Source organism: Penicillium maclennaniae, assembly GCF_028827695.1.
Source record: "Penicillium maclennaniae strain IBT 15551 chromosome Unknown utg000008l:1.0-3552695.0:1.0-3555053.0, whole genome shotgun sequence".
Classification (NCBI taxonomy): Eukaryota; Fungi; Ascomycota; class Eurotiomycetes; order Eurotiales; family Aspergillaceae; genus Penicillium; species Penicillium maclennaniae.
In genome coordinates, this window is record NW_026623220.1 from 2,555,644 (window position 1) to 2,577,101 (window position 21,458).

A 21,458-nucleotide genomic window follows, 5' to 3' on the forward strand; every position below is an offset into this window, starting at 1 on the left:
CGGAGATAGAGAGGGGAGCTTCTTGATATACAGAATCAGCCTTCGCGATGCTAAATATATTTAAGACGGGATGACTTTCTGACAACGACCTCACTTGGCCCATTCTGGTTGGCAATTTACGCCCGCCATTCGCCTCCGCAACCAGGAAAACACCCACGTCAAGAACCATTTTCATCAAGAGCCAATATCGTTTACCAGGTCCAGCCACGCCATCAAAGATGTGATTACAAACGACATGTGCGAGCACTAGACTCAGAACAGCAAGATACAAAGATGCACAGGTCCTGAATCTACAAAGCAGACTTGATGCAGATGAAAGTGATGATATGATGGTTATGGAATGGTCGGCAAAAGGGAGCTAGCTAAGGAAAGTAATCATGAAAAGCTATACCAAGGTTATCATCTCACCTGAGCGGTCTACCGCACTCCCATAGCAGCTTCTTCAGCCTCGAGACCGATTTCAGAGTCACCCTCCATTTCGGCAATAAATCGCTCCCAGGTGGAAAGGACACCCTGGTAGAAATCGATGTGTGACTCTGCTAGAGAGCCGAGGGAATCACGGAACTCTACGGCCTTGATACGCTCAAAGTCTGCCACCTCTCGAACGACTTCTTCGTCAAACATTTCCGACGTCGTCCGGGCTGATTCGACTTCACGGGTTAGCTCGTCGATGCGAAGCTCGAGCTTGCGAACTCGTTCGCGCCGGGACTGCTCATGGTCGACACCACGCATGTCTTCCATCTTAGAGCGAATAAAGGAAGCGGGAGAAGAGGTGAGCGGGTTAGAGGCGTAGTAGGCAGCCGGGTTGGCAGCCAAAGAATCACGTTCGGCCACAGCCTTGTTGCGATAATCGACTAGGGCCTCGAAGTCTAGCTGCTTCTGTTCACGGGTCTTGAGGAGGGCCTTGACGGACAGGATATATGACTCCATGTCGCGCAGCGAGCCCAAATAATTTTGATCCGTGTGCTCTTTCAACTCATGAACACCGCGTGCGGTCTCCTCCACCGAGGCTGCGAAAACTTGCAAGGGCATCTCGACTGCCGGTTCAAGAGGTACAAGCTTGCGGAACTGTGTCGCCAGCTCGGTGTAGTCCGTTTCGAGATCGGACTCTCGCCGCGCGACCCGCGCCACGGTCTTTTCCACGTGCGACAAGTCCTCGTCCAGCTTATCAGATTTCTCCTTCACTTCGATAAATCGGCGATCCGCTTTGTGGACCTTTGTGAAGGCGTTGACAAATGAATCTGTCAGGTTGTCGAAGATGCCCGGCGTGGCATTGTCCGAACCGGTACTTGTTGACCCACGATTCGTATGCAGCCGCATGTGTGCATTCCAATCAGGCGACTCCAGGAAGATGGTAAGAAGCGGCGCACGGCGCAATACAGGATGAAGTGTTAGACGTTTCAAGAATCGGTGTAGCGACCACGCCCGGCGTTTCGTAAAGTCTGACCCGAAACGGTCTCCTGTGACATATTCCATCTTCTGCTTGTCTGGCAATGGCGGAACGGCGCATGCTGGGTATTTGCGATAGAGTGTCTTGTACAAGAAATCAAAATCGTGGTATCGTCGCCTTACACTAAAGTCGGATTTTTGAAATGACTTGAAATCAGTCTAGAGGTGCGAGTTAGCGATGCCCAAGTGTTGTCTCAGGGCGCGGGCGGGATGTGAGCAGGCAGCAGTAACCACTTGGGTTCTCAAAGCAAGACCGATGAAATACGAAGGCACTCACATGTGTTGTGACCAGGTATGAGATATATGCGTCCTTGGTACCGTCGCTTTCTTTCATCGGGGTGTCGACTTGGCACTCTAGCACACCGTCTCCGATGCCAGCCAGGTCTACGGCATCGGCCAGCGGACCGGCCTGGGGTTCATCGTGGGCAGAGCTCATTCTGCGCTTGCCATTGGAGTCATGCTCGTCTCTATGCGACTCCTCCGCATCCGTTCCCGATGTCGTCGGCCGGGACACATCATTGTCCGGGTCGTGTTTCCAGGAGACGCTATCGAAGTCGTCGTGTTGATCCATGGCAGGGGAGGAAGGGAAGTGTCGGCCGCAGTTGGCGGGTTGTTAGAAACTTGTCGAGCGCAGTGGATGAAGATGATTAGGAACAAGTAGAGTGGAGGGAGAGCGTGGGGCAAAGGAGATGCTGGGTAGCTGATGTCCTTCCCCAAGGCGGAGTCCCCGTAGCGGCAACGTCGTCATCGGCCGTGAGGGGTGTTGATACCGATCGCGTCTCCTTATGACGACCAGGGCATTTTAAGCTAAACTAGCCAACTATCAGTCAGGAAATTCCTACATCATTAAGATTGTAATTGAACATGCTTTGACTTCATTTGTCGTGAAGTGGTAGATTTACAAACGCCAGACAGCCGGTCCCTTTCTATTCCCAAGGCATGCTGCCCCAAATATGAACAGATTATCTCATGCAGCACTAATAATAGGCCCCAATGCAATCAAATGCCATAAAAACTCGACTAACGCTTTTCAGAAAGAAGATGGCCATCTTCTTCGCCCTCCTTCTCCGGGATGTTGGCCAGCCGATCCCGGTATGGTTCGTCGTTATCATCACTAAACATTTCCTCTTCACTTTCTCCGGCAAATGCATTGTATAATTCACCTCCACGACGCTGAGTGCGACCGCCTCCGGCCATTGGGTCCATCTCATCCTCATCCTCAATCATTTCAAACTCATAGTCATCCTGAGGGTTGGTGCGGCGGCGCTTGAGGCGTTGAAGCTGGAAGAAAACGCCCAATCCGATGAAGAACACAATTATCATGGCCAAAGAGGCATAGATCCAGACCTGGGTTCGCTTTGAAGCACCGAAGGTAGGCAGATACGATGACAGGTGCTGCTTCGAGGTATCTGACTCCGAGGTGGGGCTAGGGGTAGAAGTTGGGCTGGGAGCAGTCTGAGTTGACTCTAGCTCTTCGGCAGGGAACTTCTCATTATCTTGGGCCGGATCGGTCGGTCTGGCGTCCGACGGCTTCTCATTTACCGGTCGGTCATGGTGGTCATCGGGCTTCGTAGGAGGAGCGGTCTTTGTTGGTGCTGGCTCTACAGAGGTTGTCGCAACGTGAGCGTCCTCGTAAGGATGATCGTCGTCTTGCTCTTCAGGCAACGGGTGTAGCGGCTGCTTGGACCCATCCTTTGACTCGCCCCAAAGATTCAGTCGCCAGTCGATGAAAAATCCATCGAAATCGTTGACCTCTGTGTCTTTGACAATCACGGTCCAGTCACCGACAGGCGATTCGCCCCTAGTATAGAGTGAGTCCGCAGATCTGGAGGGAAGAGTTTGATTTACATACCAATGAGCAACAGACATGAAGGTCCAGTCCGCGTACCCGGCTCTCTCTCCGTCCAGCTTGCGAGGGACACTGAGATGGCTAACGATACCTGCCGGGCTGCGCAGCTCGACACTGAGATCGCCACGGCGAGTGTGGTTGATATTCATCGTGACCGTCACATGCTCCAGCCGATCGAAATTAGCATTCGTAATTTGCTCGGCAGTCACCGTATACTTGCTCAGCAGTCCCTGTGAGCCCTGAGGGATGTTCTTGTGCACTCGGAGCCAGGGCGAGTTGAACCAAGCCTGTGGCTTCACAAGATCCCATGTGCGCGCTTTCGAGACCAAAGCATACGTGTCGACCTTTCCGAAACCCCAGTCGTGACTAAAGAGTCTACCAGAGGGAAGCTTCTGCCAGCTACCATCGTCCTCACTGATAGGAACTGCAGTCTCGACCATCAAATATTGGACATCACGCCACGACAGCTCGGGCCGAGCGCTGAGAGCAAGTGCCACTGAGCCTGCGCCGAGTGGACCGGCCGCAGAGGTGCCACCGTGCAAATTGTAGCACTTGTCGGTACCCACATCAGTGGTGTGAATGGCATCGCCGGAACCACTGCTGTAAGCGACCACGAGCTGAGCTGAGCACGACTCCGAATAAGAAGGGTGCTTGCCCTGTCGGTCAATAGCACCGACCGTGATACTATAAATGCTGTTGGTATACCCGTCAAAGTTGCAGTTGTCACCGTGCATGGCTCCATTGCCGGCCGCAAACACAAAGATAGATCCTTTTCCACCGCGACCCTGCTGGACACCGTTGACCATCGCTCGCTTGATTAACAATCCCGGAGCATCCATGGTGGCGCCGTCATCGGGAGGTCCCCAGGAACAAGAGTAAATGTCATTCTTCTGATATTCATAATTAATGGCCTCCGCCTCATCATGATCATCGATCGGCTTGGATAGAATTCGAATACCCGAAATCTTGCTGTCGTAGGCGACTCCAACTCCACAGACGTCGTTTTTGGCGGCTGCGATCTCGCCGCAACAGCGGGTACCGTGCTTGTCATCGTACAGAAGAGGCCGCGGTGTAGGGGAGTGTTCATTGAAATCGTAGGAGCCTTCAGCGAAATAGTTGGGCTTCAAATCATTGCTGTCCATATCCAAGCCATCGTCTACCACCGCTGTTGCAACTCCGTGACCTGTAATACCTTCCAACCAGACACCTGTCACGTTCAAGTCGTGTCCGGGTTGCAGGACATTCATGAGATGCCACTGTTCTCTGAAGATCGGATCGCTTATACCGAGAACGCTCATGATTTCGCTTTGTTCCTCGAGGAGCTTCAATTCCGCCTCCCCTGCAAATCGCGGGACGACTTCCTTGGTAGGAGGTGGCATCCGCTTCTCCAATCGTTGCCTAGGGGCTTCCAACTTATGTGACCACAGGATGGCATCGGTCGGATCTTGATCTCGAGATTCGATGACCTCCCCCGACCGCTGCCGAAGCTTTCGCCTGGACTGCAGGTCGTCCAATAATGCATTGAAGTCAGAGCTCTGGTCCCGTGGCAACGAGAAGGTATGGTGGTCTGGGAGTTCTCCGATGCGGCCTTCGTGGCGGAGATTCAAGGAACGTGCGATCTCGGAGGGAGGAGTGGCGGCATCGAGATGAAGTGCAAAGAAGTCGCGCGACTCGTCAGAGCGAGGGTGTAGATTTGTGGAGGACACGGCGCCCGCAAGGCCAAGGGCGACAGCAATGCCGCCGGCGACACGCATGATCAAAGGCCGAGGTGGACAATACTCGCTCTCGAAAGAAATCAAAGGGAGCAAGAAACAGAGGCCATGAACGTCGGGCCCTTTTAGATTCAAGACAAAAGGAGAAAGGTTCAGGAGTAGTGGCAAGTGGAGAGAATGGGAATCAGGAGGATTATCCGTAATCACACGGGATTCGATAGGGCACGCAACTCGAAATGGTGAGGATGAAGATGTCTTTGACGCTTTGATCAAGGACCAGGGTTCAGTTCATGGTTCACGTCCGGGTCTAAGCCTTCACAGTTGGGGCCAGTATGTACTTTCTCAGCTTATCCGTACCGCCCCAGGAGCTTACGTACGAAGCTTGGACACTGTGGCAGGCATCACCATTTGTCTTCCTCTGCCCAGAACTAGCCTTGAAAGTAATAAGCCAGGCCTATTCTCCTGTGCCCTTTGTGTCTATCGTGCCTAATGGGGATCAATGGGTTCCTGCTGCATGATCCAACTAGCTTGCTGGTGTCCTTGTGTCCTTGCATGCGTGAGATCCGGGGTCTCTGAGCTGACCACAACTTGGGAGATTGGGATCCATCAACGCAATATATTGTTCTGCTGTAGTGTGTGATGGGTTATACCGGGATTTTCTACATGATTGTATATTAGACCGGGATGCAGCGATGGCCCCGCGCGAAGGCTGGGGTCAACCAGCCACCGGGATAAATATGGCAATTATGTATAGAGTCGCTGCGCAACGCTTTTCTCGCCTTCCATCGTTTTCTCCCTCTTTTCCATTCCTTGCCCTCGCCCTTGCCCTATCCCCCCTTCTTGATCATCTAATCCAGAAATTCTGGCGCCCCGTGCGACGCTCTTCCCTGTCACCGCCATCTTCCCCGCCCAAAGTACCTGACCTCTGGGCCTTTCAGGCGATGATGTGGTGAGCCTCTTAAGGCAGAGAAAAGTCCAAGTGCGGCCAAACTTCGGACTGAACATTGTACGTCAAATATCCTCCTCCAATGCGCTGCTAGCTTCCTGATACTCTAAAAAATGCCTTTATATTTGAGGTTGACATTGACAGGTCATTTCAACTGGGACCAACTGTGCGTCGCATTGTCGACTTTCGCTCTCGAGTTGTATCGTTCTTTTGACTTGCGCTTAGAGGAGAATGCGTAATATGGCTGCCGCTGCATTGCGTCCATCGCCCGACATGGCAAACGGCGGCTCTAACCCGCACAGTACCAATGGGTCACGAAAGGCAGTTAGTCGCAAGTACAAATCGGCTGCCCCAGACGTTGCCAGCTACGAGGATGTGAATTTTGAACCCACAAATTCGGACATGCCGAACTATAGCTCTGCTCAAGAATCTACACAAGGACATGGAAGGCAGTCCTTCTCGACAAGAGCTGGTGATCGACCAGCCGCTGACCTGAACTACACGACGCGCAAACCTGCCCTCAGTATACCGCTGGGCAACATGGAGGAATCAACGACCCCTCGGGGTCTTCCTCCTGCCGAGTATACCTCAGAACCCGATCCAGCTATGCAGAGCAGGGAGAACGCATCCCCAGCAGCCTCGATCTCCCTAGGGCAGCCGTCACCTCTAAGTCGCTCTAATACCTCACAGTCCACAGCCGAGAAACGGCGAGACTGGGCATCCGATCGCTCGCCCTTACAGAAATTGGAAGTCACTCTGAATGGAATCAGCAAGGAGGAGAAGCGCGCACGAGTCCAAGAAGCTGAAATGCGCCTCAGAGAACGCCTCGCTCGCCAAAAGGCCGAACGCGAGAAGGCCGCATCAAGAGCCGAATCAACAGCTGTTGTTCCTCCACCGAGTCAAATGCTGAAGAACCGTGTCACTTCTGAACGACCCAGAACGAGCGGACGGAAAGACATTATTTTGGAAGATGCTCCTCAAGGTGCCCCCGTGCCACGACAATCTGGAGGCGTGACCATGCGTCATACTAGAAATGTCTCTACAACCCCACAGTATCCAGCTATCCAACGCCCTGCAGGTGCTCATCATTCCCAGACGGAGGTTGCCGTCCCCGTTTCGGCAAAGTTGGCCAATGTGCCTCGAAGGTCTGTCACAGTGAGCGGTCCGAACCCTGGCCCTCCCAGTGGCTACGTGCCCCCGGTCCGCTCTGTCTCTCAGTCAGGTCCTTCAAAGCCCTTAAGGGTTGCTGCTGTAGCCGCAGAGGCCGCAGAAGCAGAGAGGGTTGAGACTCCGCCTGCACTGCGAACTGCACGAGCAGCCCAAGAGAGTGTCGAGTCTCACCAAAAGTCAAAGCGAGAGAAACAAACAGTGTCGTTTGATATGCCACCTCCCACGCCACCCCCCGTTTTTGAGTGGAAGAATGCACCAATTGCTCGTCTTGCTGCATCTGACTTTGATTTCCAACATCTTGATATCAACCGGAGCAAAGCGTGGTGGGAAGGCGGCGCCAGTAAAGACCGTCGGAAGAGCAGAGCTCTGCCTAAGAACTATCAAACACCGGCTCAGAAACTGACAGGTAAAATGACACATTGTGCCAGAATCACAGGAAACAAAACAGCTAACATGCACCAGGTGTGACTGAGCACAAGAATTTCCAGCCCAAGCTTTTCTTGAGATGTGGCCCACTGCTTCGGTATACGGGCATCAAGAAAGTGAACATCGATGGTTCCCAGGGCCCTGTGGAGAAAGAGATCTGGCGAGGTTCCATCTTGATCGTGACAAAGGATTCCCGCTCCTCATACGAAAATCCGCCTACCTTGAGGCTATTCTCTCAACCGATGGATCTCCTCCCTCCTCCCCCGGCTGAAGTTAGTGGAGCGGACCTCGCCCCTGAATACATTGATCCAACCGCGGGCCTCATGAAAGTTGGTCGCGATGGCCGACCACTATATGTCAAGCCAGTGGATCATCTCGAAGAAGAAGTGGACCTCTCAGGTGTGGAAAATGATGACGGTATCTATGAGCTATCACCCAGCATGATCGACCACACGCCCGAGAATGGCAAACAGCCGATTCCTTCGAACCGTATCAACTCTGTTGATGGAGAGACTGCGGAGTTCCATCGTGATGTCCCCGGAGTCCGTCTTTATGCCGACTCTGCGCGCGATGTGACATTCTGGCGATTCAATCTCGAGATCGAGCTCAGCCCGACACAGCAGAGAATCGCCTATCGCATCAACCAGGGACCTGCATTGGGCTTCTGGGTGCCTGCAATGGGTCAGTCTATGAACATTATGTTCCACAGCGGCAACGGCTTCAGCCCTTCAGTCGATTCGAACCGATTCTGTGGACCTGATCCTCTCTGGCGAGACATCTTAAATGAGCACCAGACTCGGCCCTTCCATGTCATGATTGGCGGGGGTGACCAAATATTCAATGACTCTGTCATTACCGATTCGACACATTTCCAGGAATGGATGAAGATTAAGAACGCTGGAGAGAGATACGGCATGCCTTTTACGGCCGAATTCCGCGCAGAACTCGAGCAATTCTACCTGGAGCGCTATGCTTCATGGTTCTCACAGGGCCTCTTTTCCCTTGCAAATTCCCAGATCCCGATGGTCAATATGTGGAATGACCATGAGATTTTTGAAGGCTTTGGCTCTTACCATGATGACTTCATGCAGAGTATGATCATTTCAGGATTGGGACGAATTGCATTTAAGTACTATCTACTGTTCCAGCACCACAGTGTGCCAGAGGAAACCGAGGCCGATGAGCCTAGCTGGCTTCTTGGTGCTCACCCTGGTCCTTACATTGAGCAACGAAGTCGAAATCTGTTCATGTCTCTTGGCAACGATGTCGTCCTCCTTGGCCTGGATTGTCGAACTGAACGAAGGGTAAGTTCTCTTTTCTATTGATATCACAGATGATGCTAACATGGCTTTACAGAGTAATGAGGTCCTTGCAGAGGAAACATGCGACCTGATCTGGGACCGCTGCCATCGGGACATTATCAAGGGACAAACTAAACATCTGATTGTTCTGTCTAGTGTGCCCATTGCCTATCCTCGTGTGGTAAGTATCAATTCCTTGTTTGTGACTGCGGCCTATGCTAATCCTAACCATAGGCGATGCTCAAGAGCTTCTTGAATAGCCGCAAGTCGCTGGGCAAGTCCGGTATGCTCGGTGGGCTCGTTAATCGATCTGGCGGCAATGTGGAGGTGTTTGATGACCACTGGGCCGGAAAGCACCTGAAATCAGAGCGAACGTGGCTGGTTGAGGACTTGCAGGACCTTGCTGCCGAGAAGTCTGTTCGAGTGACAATCCTAAGTGGGGATGCTCAATTGGCTGCCGTTGGACAATTCTATTCCAACACGAGCCTGGCCGTGTCCAAGGACCGCGACTATCGATACATGCCAAATGTCATTTCCTCTGGCATCGCCAACATGCCGGAGACAGAGCTGATTTCAGACATGCTCAATAAGCGCAACACTGTGCACCACATGGACTCGAACACAGATGAGGACATGATTCCCATCTTCACACAAGACGTTGACGGCAAGCCCCGAAACAACAAGCGTCTGCTTCCTCGACGTAACTGGTGCTCTATACGAGAATACCTGCCTGGTTCAACGCCACTTGGCACCCCCGAATCAGAGATGACGCCTAGTCCAGAACCCCGTCCTGGTAAACTCCAGCGAACCCTGTCCCTGGGACGTGGGGACAAGGGAGCTGGTGGAAAACCGCCCGGGCTGCTTCGCCGTCTGTCTACGCGGGCGGGGCCTCCAACTCAGGACTATGAGCTTTGGCAGGGATGGCGGAGCTCGCCGATCCAGCATCGATGGTCCCGTCGCTCGTCCTCATGAGAATGGAGACAGTTACTTCCCCAATGACCCGCAAGCGCCCGAGCCCGGTCGCTTCCACCGTCGGCCAACTAATCTCAGTCTAAAGGCCGTAAAGAAAGCTGCGAAACAAGGCGACGATGGCGCAGGCGCATTGGTCGATCTTGAGGGTGGCCTCGCCATTACCTTCAATATGGAGATCAGTCCACAGGACCCTTCTGGCATAACTGTGCCCTATAAGCTTCTCGTGCCCGCATTGCGCTACGAAGGCACCGAATATGATCCGCCACCTACACAGGTGGTCAAGGGCTGGCGAAAATGGCTGCCGCGCCGCAAGAAGCGGGCTGAGCAGGCTGAGCATGAAGCCGACGATGACGACGAACCCGACGATTACGAGGACCATGACACAATCAACAATACCCGCGCCAACGCTGCCACTGAGACCAATCAGTACCAGTATGAAGGATATTCGGGCAGTGAAGAGGACGACTCGGATGAAGTGGCTCAGCGGCTGCCACCCGATGCTCTCACCGATTCGTCGCCTGATGAGAAGGAATATGATGAACCGAGGCAGCAGAAGCGGAAGAAGTGGTTCGGGATGATTTGATGTACATTATGATGATTTATGCCGGTCCTTTCCCCCAGGAAAGGATTTCTTTACGACGTGTATGAGAATCTGGATTTTTTCAATTTAGATCACTTTCTGGTCTTTTCTAAATGATTGATGCAATTGAGCCTGATCTTTTCCGTCAGCAGACATAGGATAACGTCCTAGAATTCATCCCTCAATAATATTTTCGGTGGTGCGGCGTAAGCATCGTGGATCTACCACGGTCTAGGTGGTCGTTGGTATAGATTAGGGAGATCAGATATGATCTAATCAGCGGGTTCTGGCCACCGATGAGTTCGGCAACAGTGGTGTGATTGTACCGATCAGGTTTCGCCGAGTTTATATCAGCCATCGAGTCTCTCAACCTAACAAGACTCGCCCTCCTACCCAGATTCCCTCTTTCATCATACGTAGCATTATAGGAACCTAGACTGTCCCGATCGGAGCCGGAAGACACGAATCGGCATTGATGGGATCGACTTTTACCTGCAGCGGTTCTCGGCCCTGTCACGTGCCCCAGTGATTAGAAAGCGAGGGGCCTCGACGCGGGCAAATGATTAATTTGTACGGAAAGACACAGAAGGAACCTGATCTCATCCTGTCCCCACCTACGCTCTGCCCCCCCTTCTAGAAAACCGTCTCTCTCCCTCTTCTCCGGACAAACCTTCAAGCTGTTTTCCTCCACTTTTCGACGTTTTCCCTCCGCTCTCCGTTCCATCGGACTCACTGCCGCCGCGGCTTCTACTCTCCACCAACAAACTCCACCAAAGCCCTCCATCTTTTCACAGTCGTTATCGACGCCCGCGCGCGGCAATTCTCTGACTCCCGCCAGAATGGTGCATTCTCAGGTCGTTAGTAAGTGCCAATTATCCCATTGACTACCTTTGCCGATTTGATCAAATGCTCACAAAGACCTTCTCAGTCATCGGCTCCGGCCCCGGTGCCCACACCGCCGCCATTTATCTTTCGCGCGCTGAACTCACACCCGTCCTCTACGAGGGTATGCTCGCCAACGGCACCGCCGCTGGCGGTCAGCTCACCACCACCACCGACGTCGAGAACTTCCCCGGTTTCCCGGATGGTGTCGGTGGCCAGGAGCTGATGGAGAAGATGCGCAAGCAGTCCGAGCGCTTCGGTACCGAGATTATTACCGAGACCATCTCCCGCCTCGATCTGTCCCAGCGCCCCTTTAAGATGTGGACCGAATGGAGTGACGGCCCCAACGATGCCCCCGCTCGTACTGCCGATGCCGTCATTATCGCTACTGGCGCCAACGCCCGCCGCCTGAACTTGCCCGGCGAGGAGACCTACTGGCAGAACGGTATTAGTGCCTGCGCTGTCTGCGATGGTGCCGTCCCCATCTTCCGCAACAAGCCCCTTTACGTTATTGGAGGAGGTGACTCTGCCGCTGAGGAGGCCATGTTCCTCGCCAAGTACGGTAGCAGCGTCACCGTCCTCGTCCGCAAGGACAAACTCCGTGCTTCCAAGGTTATGGCTGATCGCCTGCTCTCCCACCCCAAGTGCAATGTTCGCTTCAACACCGTCGCCACCGAGGTTATCGGCGAGACCCGTGCCAACGGCCTCATGACCCACCTCCGCATCAAGAACGTCGTCGACGACAAGGAGGAACTCGTCGAGGCCAACGGTCTCTTCTACGCTGTTGGCCACGATCCCGCCAATGGCTTGGTCAAGGATCAGCTCAAGCTCGACGAGGATGGTTACATCGTCACTCAGCCCGGTACCAGCCTCACCAGCGTCGAAGGTGTCTTCGCTTGCGGTGATGTCCAGGACAAGCGCTACCGCCAGGCTATTACCAGTGCCGGCTCCGGTTGCATTGCTGCTCTTGAGGCCGAGAAGTTCCTCGCCGAAGAGGGTGCCTCTGAGCCCAAGGTCGAGACTGCCAACGGTACTGCCAACGGTACTGCCAACGGTACTGCCAACGGTACTGCCAACGGTTCTGCCAACGGTTCTGCCGAGTACAAGTCCAACCCCGCTCTCTAAATACCCTTCTTATACCATGTTTTCCTCTCGTGAATCCGATCTCCATTACGGAGTGAATTGTTTAGTTTGCTCGTGCACATCTAGACTCGTTCGGTGTTTCAATTCCCCTGCATATCTTGTATTCATCTCATGGTTGACGGATTTCCTTTCCTTTCCTTTCCTTTCCTGGCTTTTTTTTTTATACTGGGTTCGGGCGCTAACTCATCCTCCCAATCTTACGTTTGGGATGGTCGTTGCCTATAGAAATAGAAATAGATGAAAGTCCCTTGTCACTTGATCCAATAATGTAAGCGCGAAGTAAGCCAGGTAGAGAGTGAAAATTCATTTCGTATAAAGAGGCATAATGTCATTGGGAACTAATCAAACAGGAAATGAAATCGACATCCTATTCCAAGCCGGACTGCGGCGCCTCCCACTGCTCATAGGGGTTTTGCGCGCACCACCGATCCTTGATTTCATAAGACCTCCGCTCCCATTCCGTATAAATCGCCTTGTATTGCTCCCATTGCTCTTCATTCGTGCGCCGGTTCGTATGCACTTGATCAATGTACGGCTGCTTCTCGGCTGGGTCGGCCTTGCGCCACATCTGGCCGAGGCAGCGCGAATTTCGTCACGCGCGGCTTTGGCATTGGGATTCTTGGATGATGCACGCCGTGCTTCGTCGCACTGGTCGCGGCATTTGGCCCAATAGTCCTTTTGGTACAGAGAGGAAGGGGTTGAGGCCTGCTTTTTGCGGCCGGAGAGGCGCTGAGCCAATTTCAGCGTAGATTACTGTCCACATCGCTTGGTCGTAGGTGTCTTTACGATGTTTGTCGGTGGAGTGAGGATTGCGTGCGGAGGTGGTGATATTTGTTGGGTTTGCGGCTGTAGATAGAGGGTCGGCTGCATTCCGTGCTGTGGTCATCGGGCCCGTGGGTGTTTGAGCCGCGCTGACGGAGGGCTTTTCGGGGACGAGAGGCTCAGAGATTTCGATCGGTCCGATAATGGTCTCGATCACTTCTGAGGCTGCACGAAGCCCTGAGAGATATGCACCATGAACGGTTGCTGGGTGTGTTCCGCAGGTGGCCTCTCCAGCAAAGTGGAGGTTGCCTACGTTTTGAGCCATGAGATTGTAGTCGTCGGGAAGTGCCTCTGCAGCCACATATGAATAGCTGCCGCGAGTGAACCGGTCTGACGCCCAGCGAGTAATGATGGTCTCAAGGGGGTCCGGCACAACGTCGTCCTTGAAGACGTTCCGAAGTTGCGCCGTGACTTCAGTAATGATCTCGTCGTCGGGCGTATTCTCGGCTTGATGTGCTGCGTCCCCCACCATGAGCGCGATCAAGACGGGTAGCCCGGTTGTTTTCAAGCAGTTCCAGAACAAGTAAAATCGGCCTCGATTGGTTGCATAGTCTTCCTGAGCCATACTATCAGGAGTTGTCGGTTCGCGAAGCAGACCAAACATGTCGCGCTGCACATCCCAGAATGGCTGATCAAACACAAGAACAACTTTGTTCATGACACCAAAACCTAACCTGTCAATTGCTCCCAACTTCCACTCAGGCAGAGGAGGATCAAAGTTGATAGTGCGATGTTTGAGGGTGCCAAGAGAGCCAGTGTACACAACATGGTCGGCCATGAATTTCTCTCCGTCTTCGCATTGGACGGTTGCTTTGTGCTTTCCAGATCCGTTTGCATCATACGAGATCTGGGTCACAATCTTGTTGATGCGCACATCCAGCTTAGTGGGCAAGGAATATAATCCGTATGGTAATTGCTGGTAGCCACCAATGACTGTCGAATGCTCGCCCTCGAATTCATTACCAATATCCTGGTCCCATCCAGACAAGCTGAGTTTGTTGATATTTGTGGCGTTCGCATACTCGAGGTTGGCGAAATGCCAGTTCAAGAGACGCATATCCTTGGGTGTCAAAGGAAGCATGCGCTGGTATTGTTTGACACCCTCGTCCATCACAGCCCCAAGGGTTGGAGTGCGCGTCTGACTGACGATGTCATCCAGTTCCAATGTATCGGTGGCAGAGTAGCCCGGTTTCAGCTTCCATCCCGTAGCCTGACACGCCAAAGCAGCCGGATTCTCTTCTGAAGAACCCACAAGGTCCGCTGACACATCGTTCGGTTTGATCTCTGCTGTCTTATGTCCAACTCCTCGACGTCGACGGACGCGCTTCGTAGGGACGAGTAGATCAATAGTACCTGCCGCGCGCGCATCTTCATATTGTCTTACAGTAAGGCCATCATCCGTAGTCGTTTCACGGCCGCTATCAATCAAATCGCGGTCACCTTCGGCAGTGGGCTTCACCATCGCATTGTGGCGATAGAACCCAGTCCTATCCAAAACATCATTGTACAGCTTTTCATCCATTGAATCTCGTACTTCGTCCACAGGTGAACCATCAATATCGTAAATCGTGGATAGATCACGTAACAAGTGGTAGCGAAGAGCCAATTGACCACGAACGATCTGATCAAGCGGATTGCCGTGCTCAAAGCCAACAATGATCTGAGCGCCCATTTCCGCCTTGGGAGCAAGACCCGGTGGAAGCATATTTGACTGGAGGCTATGCAGTGGGTGTGAATAGACTCTTCCGCCGATTCTTCGACGTCCCTCGAGCACAATAACGCGTGGAGCAGTATCTGCATCTCGGTAGTGGCGGAACAACCCCTCCAACTGACGTGCACAACCAAGACCTCCAACACCACCTCCCACAACAAGAACGGTAGGTCCGTCCTTGCGTCTGCCACGTCTGGGAGGCACTGGCGGAATCGGAATTTCAACGCAGCCGAAATTGATGTACCCATGGCGTACTAGCCAGTCATACGCAAAACCAGCCAGATTCATCCACCGATAGTCCTTTGCACAGCCTAAAGCCTCTTCTCTGGTGACACTGACCATCGGGTTCCGCGTCCATAGTCGCAAAATGCCGTTTCGGATGTTGAGATAGACGGTAACGTGCATGTGGCAAAGGCGGTCCTGCAACAAAGCTTGTTCGTTTTCATGCAATGCGTACGGGTCGAGTCGAGATGCATAGGCTGCTGCTACACATTGCTGCGCATAGATAGCCGGCGGCAGCTTCGCTGGGATGGATGATCGTGGTCGGCACTTGGACAAATCAACCTTCGTACTGACCAAAATGTTAACCCCCGAAGAAATTGGTGGCGTGGAAAAAACCTGAGATGGGGTCGTTGGGGGTGTTGTGGATTTGCTGAGCTTCAAGGATTTCGAAGATGTTGTTGTGGAAGATGCGACAGGGTGTTGGTATCCATCGGTATGTGACTGCCCTAAAGGGCAATTGAGAGTATGAATTCCATTCCCAATGACCGTAGGCTGGACATCATCGAGAGTCACAGGATGCTTCTCCGCCTCAAAGGAGATAGATGGCGGCGCTTCGGCAAGTCCATTCGAGATTCGCATACGTTTCGGAGGCGGTTCTGATTCTTCAAAATGAGATAGCAGAAGCCGTCCTTGGTCCTCGGCGTTTGAATTAAAATTTGCCACAGCTGGCTTTGCGTATGGATTCTGGCTGGGATGAATTCCAGCAAGAGCGTGGATTCTCATGGACGTAGTTTCATCCATGTTTGAAGATAGGTGCAAGCCAGATTCAGATTTCACAGCCTGAGGACTTGAATTTGATGGAGACATATCAGAAAACACTACTCGGGCTTTCTCACGATGCATTTATGCCCTTGATAATTCTTGTATCGGGAGACCAAGGTGAGAGATCAATTGTCAAGACTTCCCCATGTATTTAAGTCATGGCGCAATCCGCATCGCATGAAGGTCACAAACGAGGGTGTTCAAGCAGGAAGAAAGTTCCGTTAATCTGTAGAAGTATTAGAGGCCGGCGCTGTACACGCAATGGTGCTTGGTTTTAGATTTTGCATGTAGATATTGCAAGGATCACAAGATCGGGGGTCGGGACAGCTGGAACGGCACATACATTGCAATCACCCACCTCCCCGCAGACCCAACCCTTGCGATTAGGAACTCGGGCATCAATCGAGAATCAATGTGATCCGAAGCGGTGGCCGAAAGGGAGAGGAGAGAACCGTAGAAGAGTTCTGGCCGATGTGCCTTGATTCCTCGGGCCAACGCGTATTTCTCAGTCCGCCTTTGGGTTCACTACGGCATGTTCACATCTTCACCTCACCAGTGTATAGAGCAATGTCATATTTCTCGTTCTACCTATTCATCTGGCTTTCTGTACAATCCTTAGGCTTCACGTCCAACATGGCTGTGTAGTCCGTATGCCTCGTCCTCGCCAGGGTAATCATCAGAGTCGTTATCCGTGAATTCATCATGGTAGGATCTCCGGTTCTTTTTCTTCCATCGCTCGGAGCGGTCGCTGTCGCTGTCATCGCCGAGTTCAAGGTCGACATTATCGTCATCCAGGTCGTCAAACCCAATACGCTCCTCCTCATCCCGAGCTAACACGGTCGCAGCCTCATTCTCGTCATAATCTTCGGAGAATCTGCCATGAGGCCGGTGGGCCGCATGATCGGCCTGGAGGGATTCCCTGATATTGGCGCGCTCCTTGGCTTCCAGTTCTTTCGCACGAGCCAAAGTCCTAACATAGGTTGTAGTCAGCATTGGTGCATTGGAGACTTGGGAGGTGGGCGCGAGGGACAACGCACCTTTGATAAATATACCACCCGGTGCCGACTCCAATGCTGACAGTCACAAAAATACTAATAATATTCACAGCCTTGGATCCTGCGCTCATCTCTTCGCCTTTTTCAGACAAAAGGCGCAATCGGCTGCCAATGAACGCAGGGACCAATAGCTTGGGGGAGATGATCGCGGTAGCCAGCCCATACATCAAGGGCTGAACTGTAGGAAATGTGGACACGGCGCCGTTACATATGGAGTCAGGGCAATGGGCACAGGCGGATCATGCAGAGGAGTTTCAACCCGTCATATTTCAGCGTGAGGGAAAGCGCGGCGAACCGTTTGTCGTGTTGCATCAGACGCTTGACGAATCCCGATAGCACTGTTCGCGAAACATAGAATGAGGCGGTGGAGCCGAGGATAGTCGCGGTAGCATAGATCAACCATCTAGTAAGATCATAAGTCAGCGTTTCTAGCTTATCAAGATGTCTAAGGTGAGATTCTATCAGCGCACCCCTTCCACACGCCAAAGATAAAGCCCGCCACGGTTCCAAAAGTCGACCATCCTACCAGCGGCGGAAATGAGACGAAGAACACACAGAGCCATAATACAAAAGCGACTAGTGGAGAGTGTTCCCATTTTTCGGCGAGGGGGCCAATCCAGATGAACACCTTGGCCGACAAAACCAGGAACGCGATTCCCACGGCAGCGGTCAAGATCGAGGCAACATAGAACCCAATCTTCTGCCACAGGGTCATACTCTCCCATCGAGCAAGCGCCTTTCGATAAACATCTTTACCGCGGTCGAAGAGTCTGTCGCGCATGGTGGTTGCCTGACGGGCAGACCTGGCAGAGTCCCGCCTATTCGAACGACTCCAGACTGGCGACCGACCATCACTACCAGGAGATTCGGGTAACGGCTCGGGCGGCGAGGTAGACAGCGCCAATGCCCGTGCCGTGGACTCATAGTCCGCGGGCATGGTGGCTCAAGGTAAGGCTTGATCGGAACACGGAATTGATCTGGGGGAAGCTCGAGCGATCGGCGGATGCGGAGGCGGGAATTAGGGAAGGCTTCAAGGAGATAGGGTTCAAGAAGAATAGAAGCTTAGGGCGTCAGAAAGCCCTATAACTGGGGCCTAACATGAAGGGTCAAGGCGAAGCACACGCCAAGGCTTCGGAGTCGGAGGCGGCGGCGCAGGCATACTGTCTGGCCCCAAAAGGCGGATCCGTCGGAGCTTGAGACGCTTGGAGCACTTGAATGTTTTCTCTGGATCTGGTCCCACTAAGGATTCTTCTGGACCCTAAGCGCCCTATTTCGGATGAAGGGTTGGATTGCAGATAAGGACAGTCCCTAGAAATTTTCTGACCACAAAGCTCTAGGATTGTTGCCTCTCTACGGCCATCGGACACCGCGTGAAATGTCCCCCACCCCCAAATGGCTTAGAATTAGCTTTGTGACAGTGAGATATAAAATCGAAAGTTATAGAAAGTTAATCTAGGTCGGGATGATATGTCAATCATGGAAGTATATTAGATGAAGAGAGATCGGCACATTGGAGTAAATCCACGCAAGGATGATTAGTGTGGGCTGAGTGCGGAGAGTGGCCTCTCAATCTACAACCCGATGTTGATCTCCTTTCTCCGCCCCCCTCTTTGTTTTCCCCCTTTGTCTTGTGCTTCATCTAAGCAGCCCCATTTGCTTGAGGGTTTTGCGATGTAATCGCCTTGCTCTTCGTTTGTCATTAATCGCCCCCTCGGTTCGTGTCCTTTGAACCCCCTTTTATTACTCTCGCCCTCGATTCCCAGTCGACATCATCAGGGAGCATGGATTCGGGACTCTGACGCCCTTAATCCTCGAATAATTACATCGAAAACTCAGACCTGAACGCGTCCTTGTCGCCCGTACGTGAAAGGAGCCGGGAGTTTTTTCCCGCTATTTCAGCTTCGTCCTCGCGGCGTGTCCATTACCCCCACCCATCATAACAACATGGTTTCGGAAGAGCTCCTCGATAAATGCCTGGAGATTCTCCAGGACCAGGCTCTGGACGAAGAAGAACAGGTGGAGAAGGTCGAAGACTATCTGCGCGATAAGACCTCGCTCTCTGGGTCGTCGCTGGAGAACGCCGTGCTGGACATCCTCTGGCGCCATCGCAACCGCTCGCGACCCGACTCGTCTCCCCCTCCAGTTCGCCATACAGTAATCCGCAGATCATCTCCGGCACCATGGCAGATGCAGCGTGCCGCAACGCCGCTCTCTCCTCACTCAAATCTGGGGACCAGCCCTGGGAGTACCTCGTGGGTGCAGAGCTCGCGCGGGGCATTCTCCCGACCTCCGCTTTCCTCAACGGCATCTCCGTTTACCTCGCCGCGCCCATCGCCCCGACTCGCTCTTGCGCAACCAATCCCTCACTCTCCCAGTTTACATGCCTATGAATTCTCGGATCAAAGCCAAATTTCTGAATTTTACCCTGATTTTGGTAATGACAGTAATGTCGACTGGCTAGTGGGAGATGATGCGAATAGTACTACTTCCTCCACGGGTCTTAGTGTCCCTGCGTCGCTCAGCGCGACGGCGGTGGAATTTGTGCCCGACATGAGCCCTCATGATATTTTGCGCACGGTTTTAGGTGACAAGCGCTCAAATGACGAGATCGAAACGGCCCTGGAGGCCAACGGATATGATCTCGGGGCCACCATCGCATCCCTGACGCAAGAGGCTGATGCGGATGGATTTTCCCGGCAACAAGACGGTCGCGTAGTAGTCGGAAAGTCCATGGTCATGGAGCAGCGACCAGTCACGCCCTCGGGACACAGCCGCAGTCCCATTGTCTGCAAGTACTGGCTGTCTACTGGACAGTGTCTGCGCGCAGACTGTCGCTTCAGTCATGACTTGACAAGTCATCTGTGCAAGTGAGATGGTCCTTTTAACAGATAATGTTCGTCTATGCGCTAACCAAAATAGATATTGGGTGATGGGTAGTTGCCTGGCTGGCGATGGGTGTCCATTTTCACACGACCCCGAGAAGCTAATATCCAACATCAGTCTATCAGGTGGTAGTCGACCCGCCTCGCCCGCTGGATCGCCGTTCCAAATGGACAACGGCTCCGATGCTTTCCCACCTTTGCAATCGTCAGGTGGGTTGGAGGACCAATGGGCAAATCAATCTGGCGGCCGGTATCCTTCCAATCTCTCCGGCGCTAAAGCGATGCCTCCAGGACTCCACCCCAGCATGGGCAGACGGAATGGGAGCATGACCCATTTAGGACGGCCGAACTCACGCCCAACTAGTCGTCATCAGAATCGAGAGCTGAATCCCACTGCTCCATCCGTAGATGATCCAGATGCATTTCCAACTCTCGCTGCTGTGAGTGCGAAGAATGCCGGCAAGAAGCACAACGGCAAGCGAGGCAACCGCGACTTGGCCAAAGAGAACATTCCCTCCTCTCTGGCAGACGTCGTTCGAATGACACCATCCCCTACTCCAAACAAGGGGAAGTCCACCTCCAAAACTGGGAAAGACACCAAGAGTCGTGAGAATAGTGCGGCTGCCATGTCAATACCAGCTCCACAGAACATCCCTTGGCTCGAGACTGGCGTGCGGGCGAACCAGCAATACATCAAGTACCGCACGGAAGCGATCCGCCATGGCACCGTGCGAAACAAGTTTCTCCAGAGGTATGCTCCCGTCAGATTTGGTCCAGCCAAGGAAACGAAATCTTGACTTACACAAACCACTAGCGCTGCCCAAGCCTGGAACAGGAACGACGCTCGAGCTGCCAAGGCACTGTCACTCCGAGGCCAAGCAGAGAACGACGCAATGCGTCGTTGTCACCGAGAAGCTGCACGTCAGCTGTACGAAGAACGCAATCAACATCACACCCAGGCTGGCCTGGACGAAACCTCGGAAGAGCTCTACATTGACCTGCATGGCCTACACCCAGAGGAAGCGATTGAATACCTGGAAAAGATTCTCCTCAAGCATTCCCGTGAAGGTATGCGGGTGGTCTATGCAATCACTGGCACCGGCCACCACTCGAAGAACGGCAAAGACAAGATCGGCAAGGCTGTCAAGGCCTGGCTTAACGAATGGCGATACTTGTTTCGGGAATTCAGCGTTCCTGGGGAGCGCGGAGGTTATGTCGGTGGCATCCTCGGCATTGATCCAACAAGCTACGACAAGTCTATGGCCAAGAGTATAGCGGAAGACGATTCGGTGGGAATGGATGGTACACAACCAAATCTCACGTTAGGCAAGATTCAACTGCTCAAGCGCGAGGACATAGAAACACAGAGTCAATGATTTGTTGTATGCCCTTTTTGTCAGTCCCTTAGCAGATGCGCACGATACCCCATCTTTGAAGCGGAACAACTTCCAATCTCTGCTCAGTCCCATTGATCTTTAGCCAAGATTGTGCTCATCCAGCAAGTTCAATATGAA

At 52.9% G+C, this 21,458-nt stretch overlaps 7 protein-coding genes across 7 annotated transcripts; 3 read left to right on the plus strand and 4 right to left on the minus strand.

The window, feature by feature from the left end:
- Window positions 1–417: 417 nt before the first annotated feature.
- N7477_009926 (sorting nexin-4) lies at window positions 418–2,020 on the minus strand (the record flags this gene model as incomplete). Its single annotated transcript, XM_056971587.1, has 2 exons — window positions 418–1,608; window positions 1,727–2,020. The coding sequence occupies 2 exons, from the start codon at window positions 2,018–2,020 to the stop codon at window positions 418–420; spliced, it is 1,485 nt and encodes a 494-aa protein (XP_056818566.1).
- A 449-nt stretch (window positions 2,021–2,469) lies between these two features.
- kexB (kexin kexB) lies at window positions 2,470–5,052 on the minus strand (the record flags this gene model as incomplete). The annotated part of the gene is made up of 1 exon (XM_056971588.1): window positions 2,470–5,052. One exon carries the CDS (start codon window positions 5,050–5,052, stop codon window positions 2,470–2,472), a length of 2,583 nt encoding a protein of 860 aa, XP_056818567.1.
- A 1,144-nt stretch (window positions 5,053–6,196) lies between these two features.
- On the plus strand, window positions 6,197–10,408 carry N7477_009928 (uncharacterized protein; the record flags this gene model as incomplete). Its single annotated transcript, XM_056971589.1, has 5 exons — window positions 6,197–7,532; window positions 7,589–8,856; window positions 8,909–9,034; window positions 9,088–9,725; window positions 9,772–10,408. The coding sequence occupies 5 exons, from the start codon at window positions 6,197–6,199 to the stop codon at window positions 10,406–10,408; spliced, it is 4,005 nt and encodes a 1,334-aa protein (XP_056818568.1).
- Window positions 10,409–11,244: 836 nt separating this feature from the next.
- trr1 (thioredoxin-disulfide reductase TRR1) lies at window positions 11,245–12,412 on the plus strand (the record flags this gene model as incomplete). Its single annotated transcript, XM_056971590.1, has 2 exons — window positions 11,245–11,266; window positions 11,334–12,412. The coding sequence occupies 2 exons, from the start codon at window positions 11,245–11,247 to the stop codon at window positions 12,410–12,412; spliced, it is 1,101 nt and encodes a 366-aa protein (XP_056818569.1).
- A 385-nt stretch (window positions 12,413–12,797) lies between these two features.
- aof2 (putative lysine-specific histone demethylase Aof2) lies at window positions 12,798–15,986 on the minus strand (the record flags this gene model as incomplete). Its single annotated transcript, XM_056971591.1, has 2 exons — window positions 12,798–12,998; window positions 13,080–15,986. The coding sequence occupies 2 exons, from the start codon at window positions 15,984–15,986 to the stop codon at window positions 12,798–12,800; spliced, it is 3,108 nt and encodes a 1,035-aa protein (XP_056818570.1).
- Window positions 15,987–16,622: 636 nt separating this feature from the next.
- On the minus strand, window positions 16,623–17,999 carry N7477_009931 (uncharacterized protein; the record flags this gene model as incomplete). The annotated part of the gene is made up of 4 exons (XM_056971592.1): window positions 16,623–16,977; window positions 17,045–17,240; window positions 17,299–17,465; window positions 17,533–17,999. The coding sequence occupies 4 exons, from the start codon at window positions 17,997–17,999 to the stop codon at window positions 16,623–16,625; spliced, it is 1,185 nt and encodes a 394-aa protein (XP_056818571.1).
- Window positions 18,000–19,006: 1,007 nt separating this feature from the next.
- N7477_009932 (CCCH zinc finger and SMR domain protein) lies at window positions 19,007–21,320 on the plus strand (the record flags this gene model as incomplete). The annotated part of the gene is made up of 3 exons (XM_056971593.1): window positions 19,007–19,929; window positions 19,982–20,695; window positions 20,759–21,320. The coding sequence occupies 3 exons, from the start codon at window positions 19,007–19,009 to the stop codon at window positions 21,318–21,320; spliced, it is 2,199 nt and encodes a 732-aa protein (XP_056818572.1).
- Window positions 21,321–21,458: the final 138 nt, after the last annotated feature.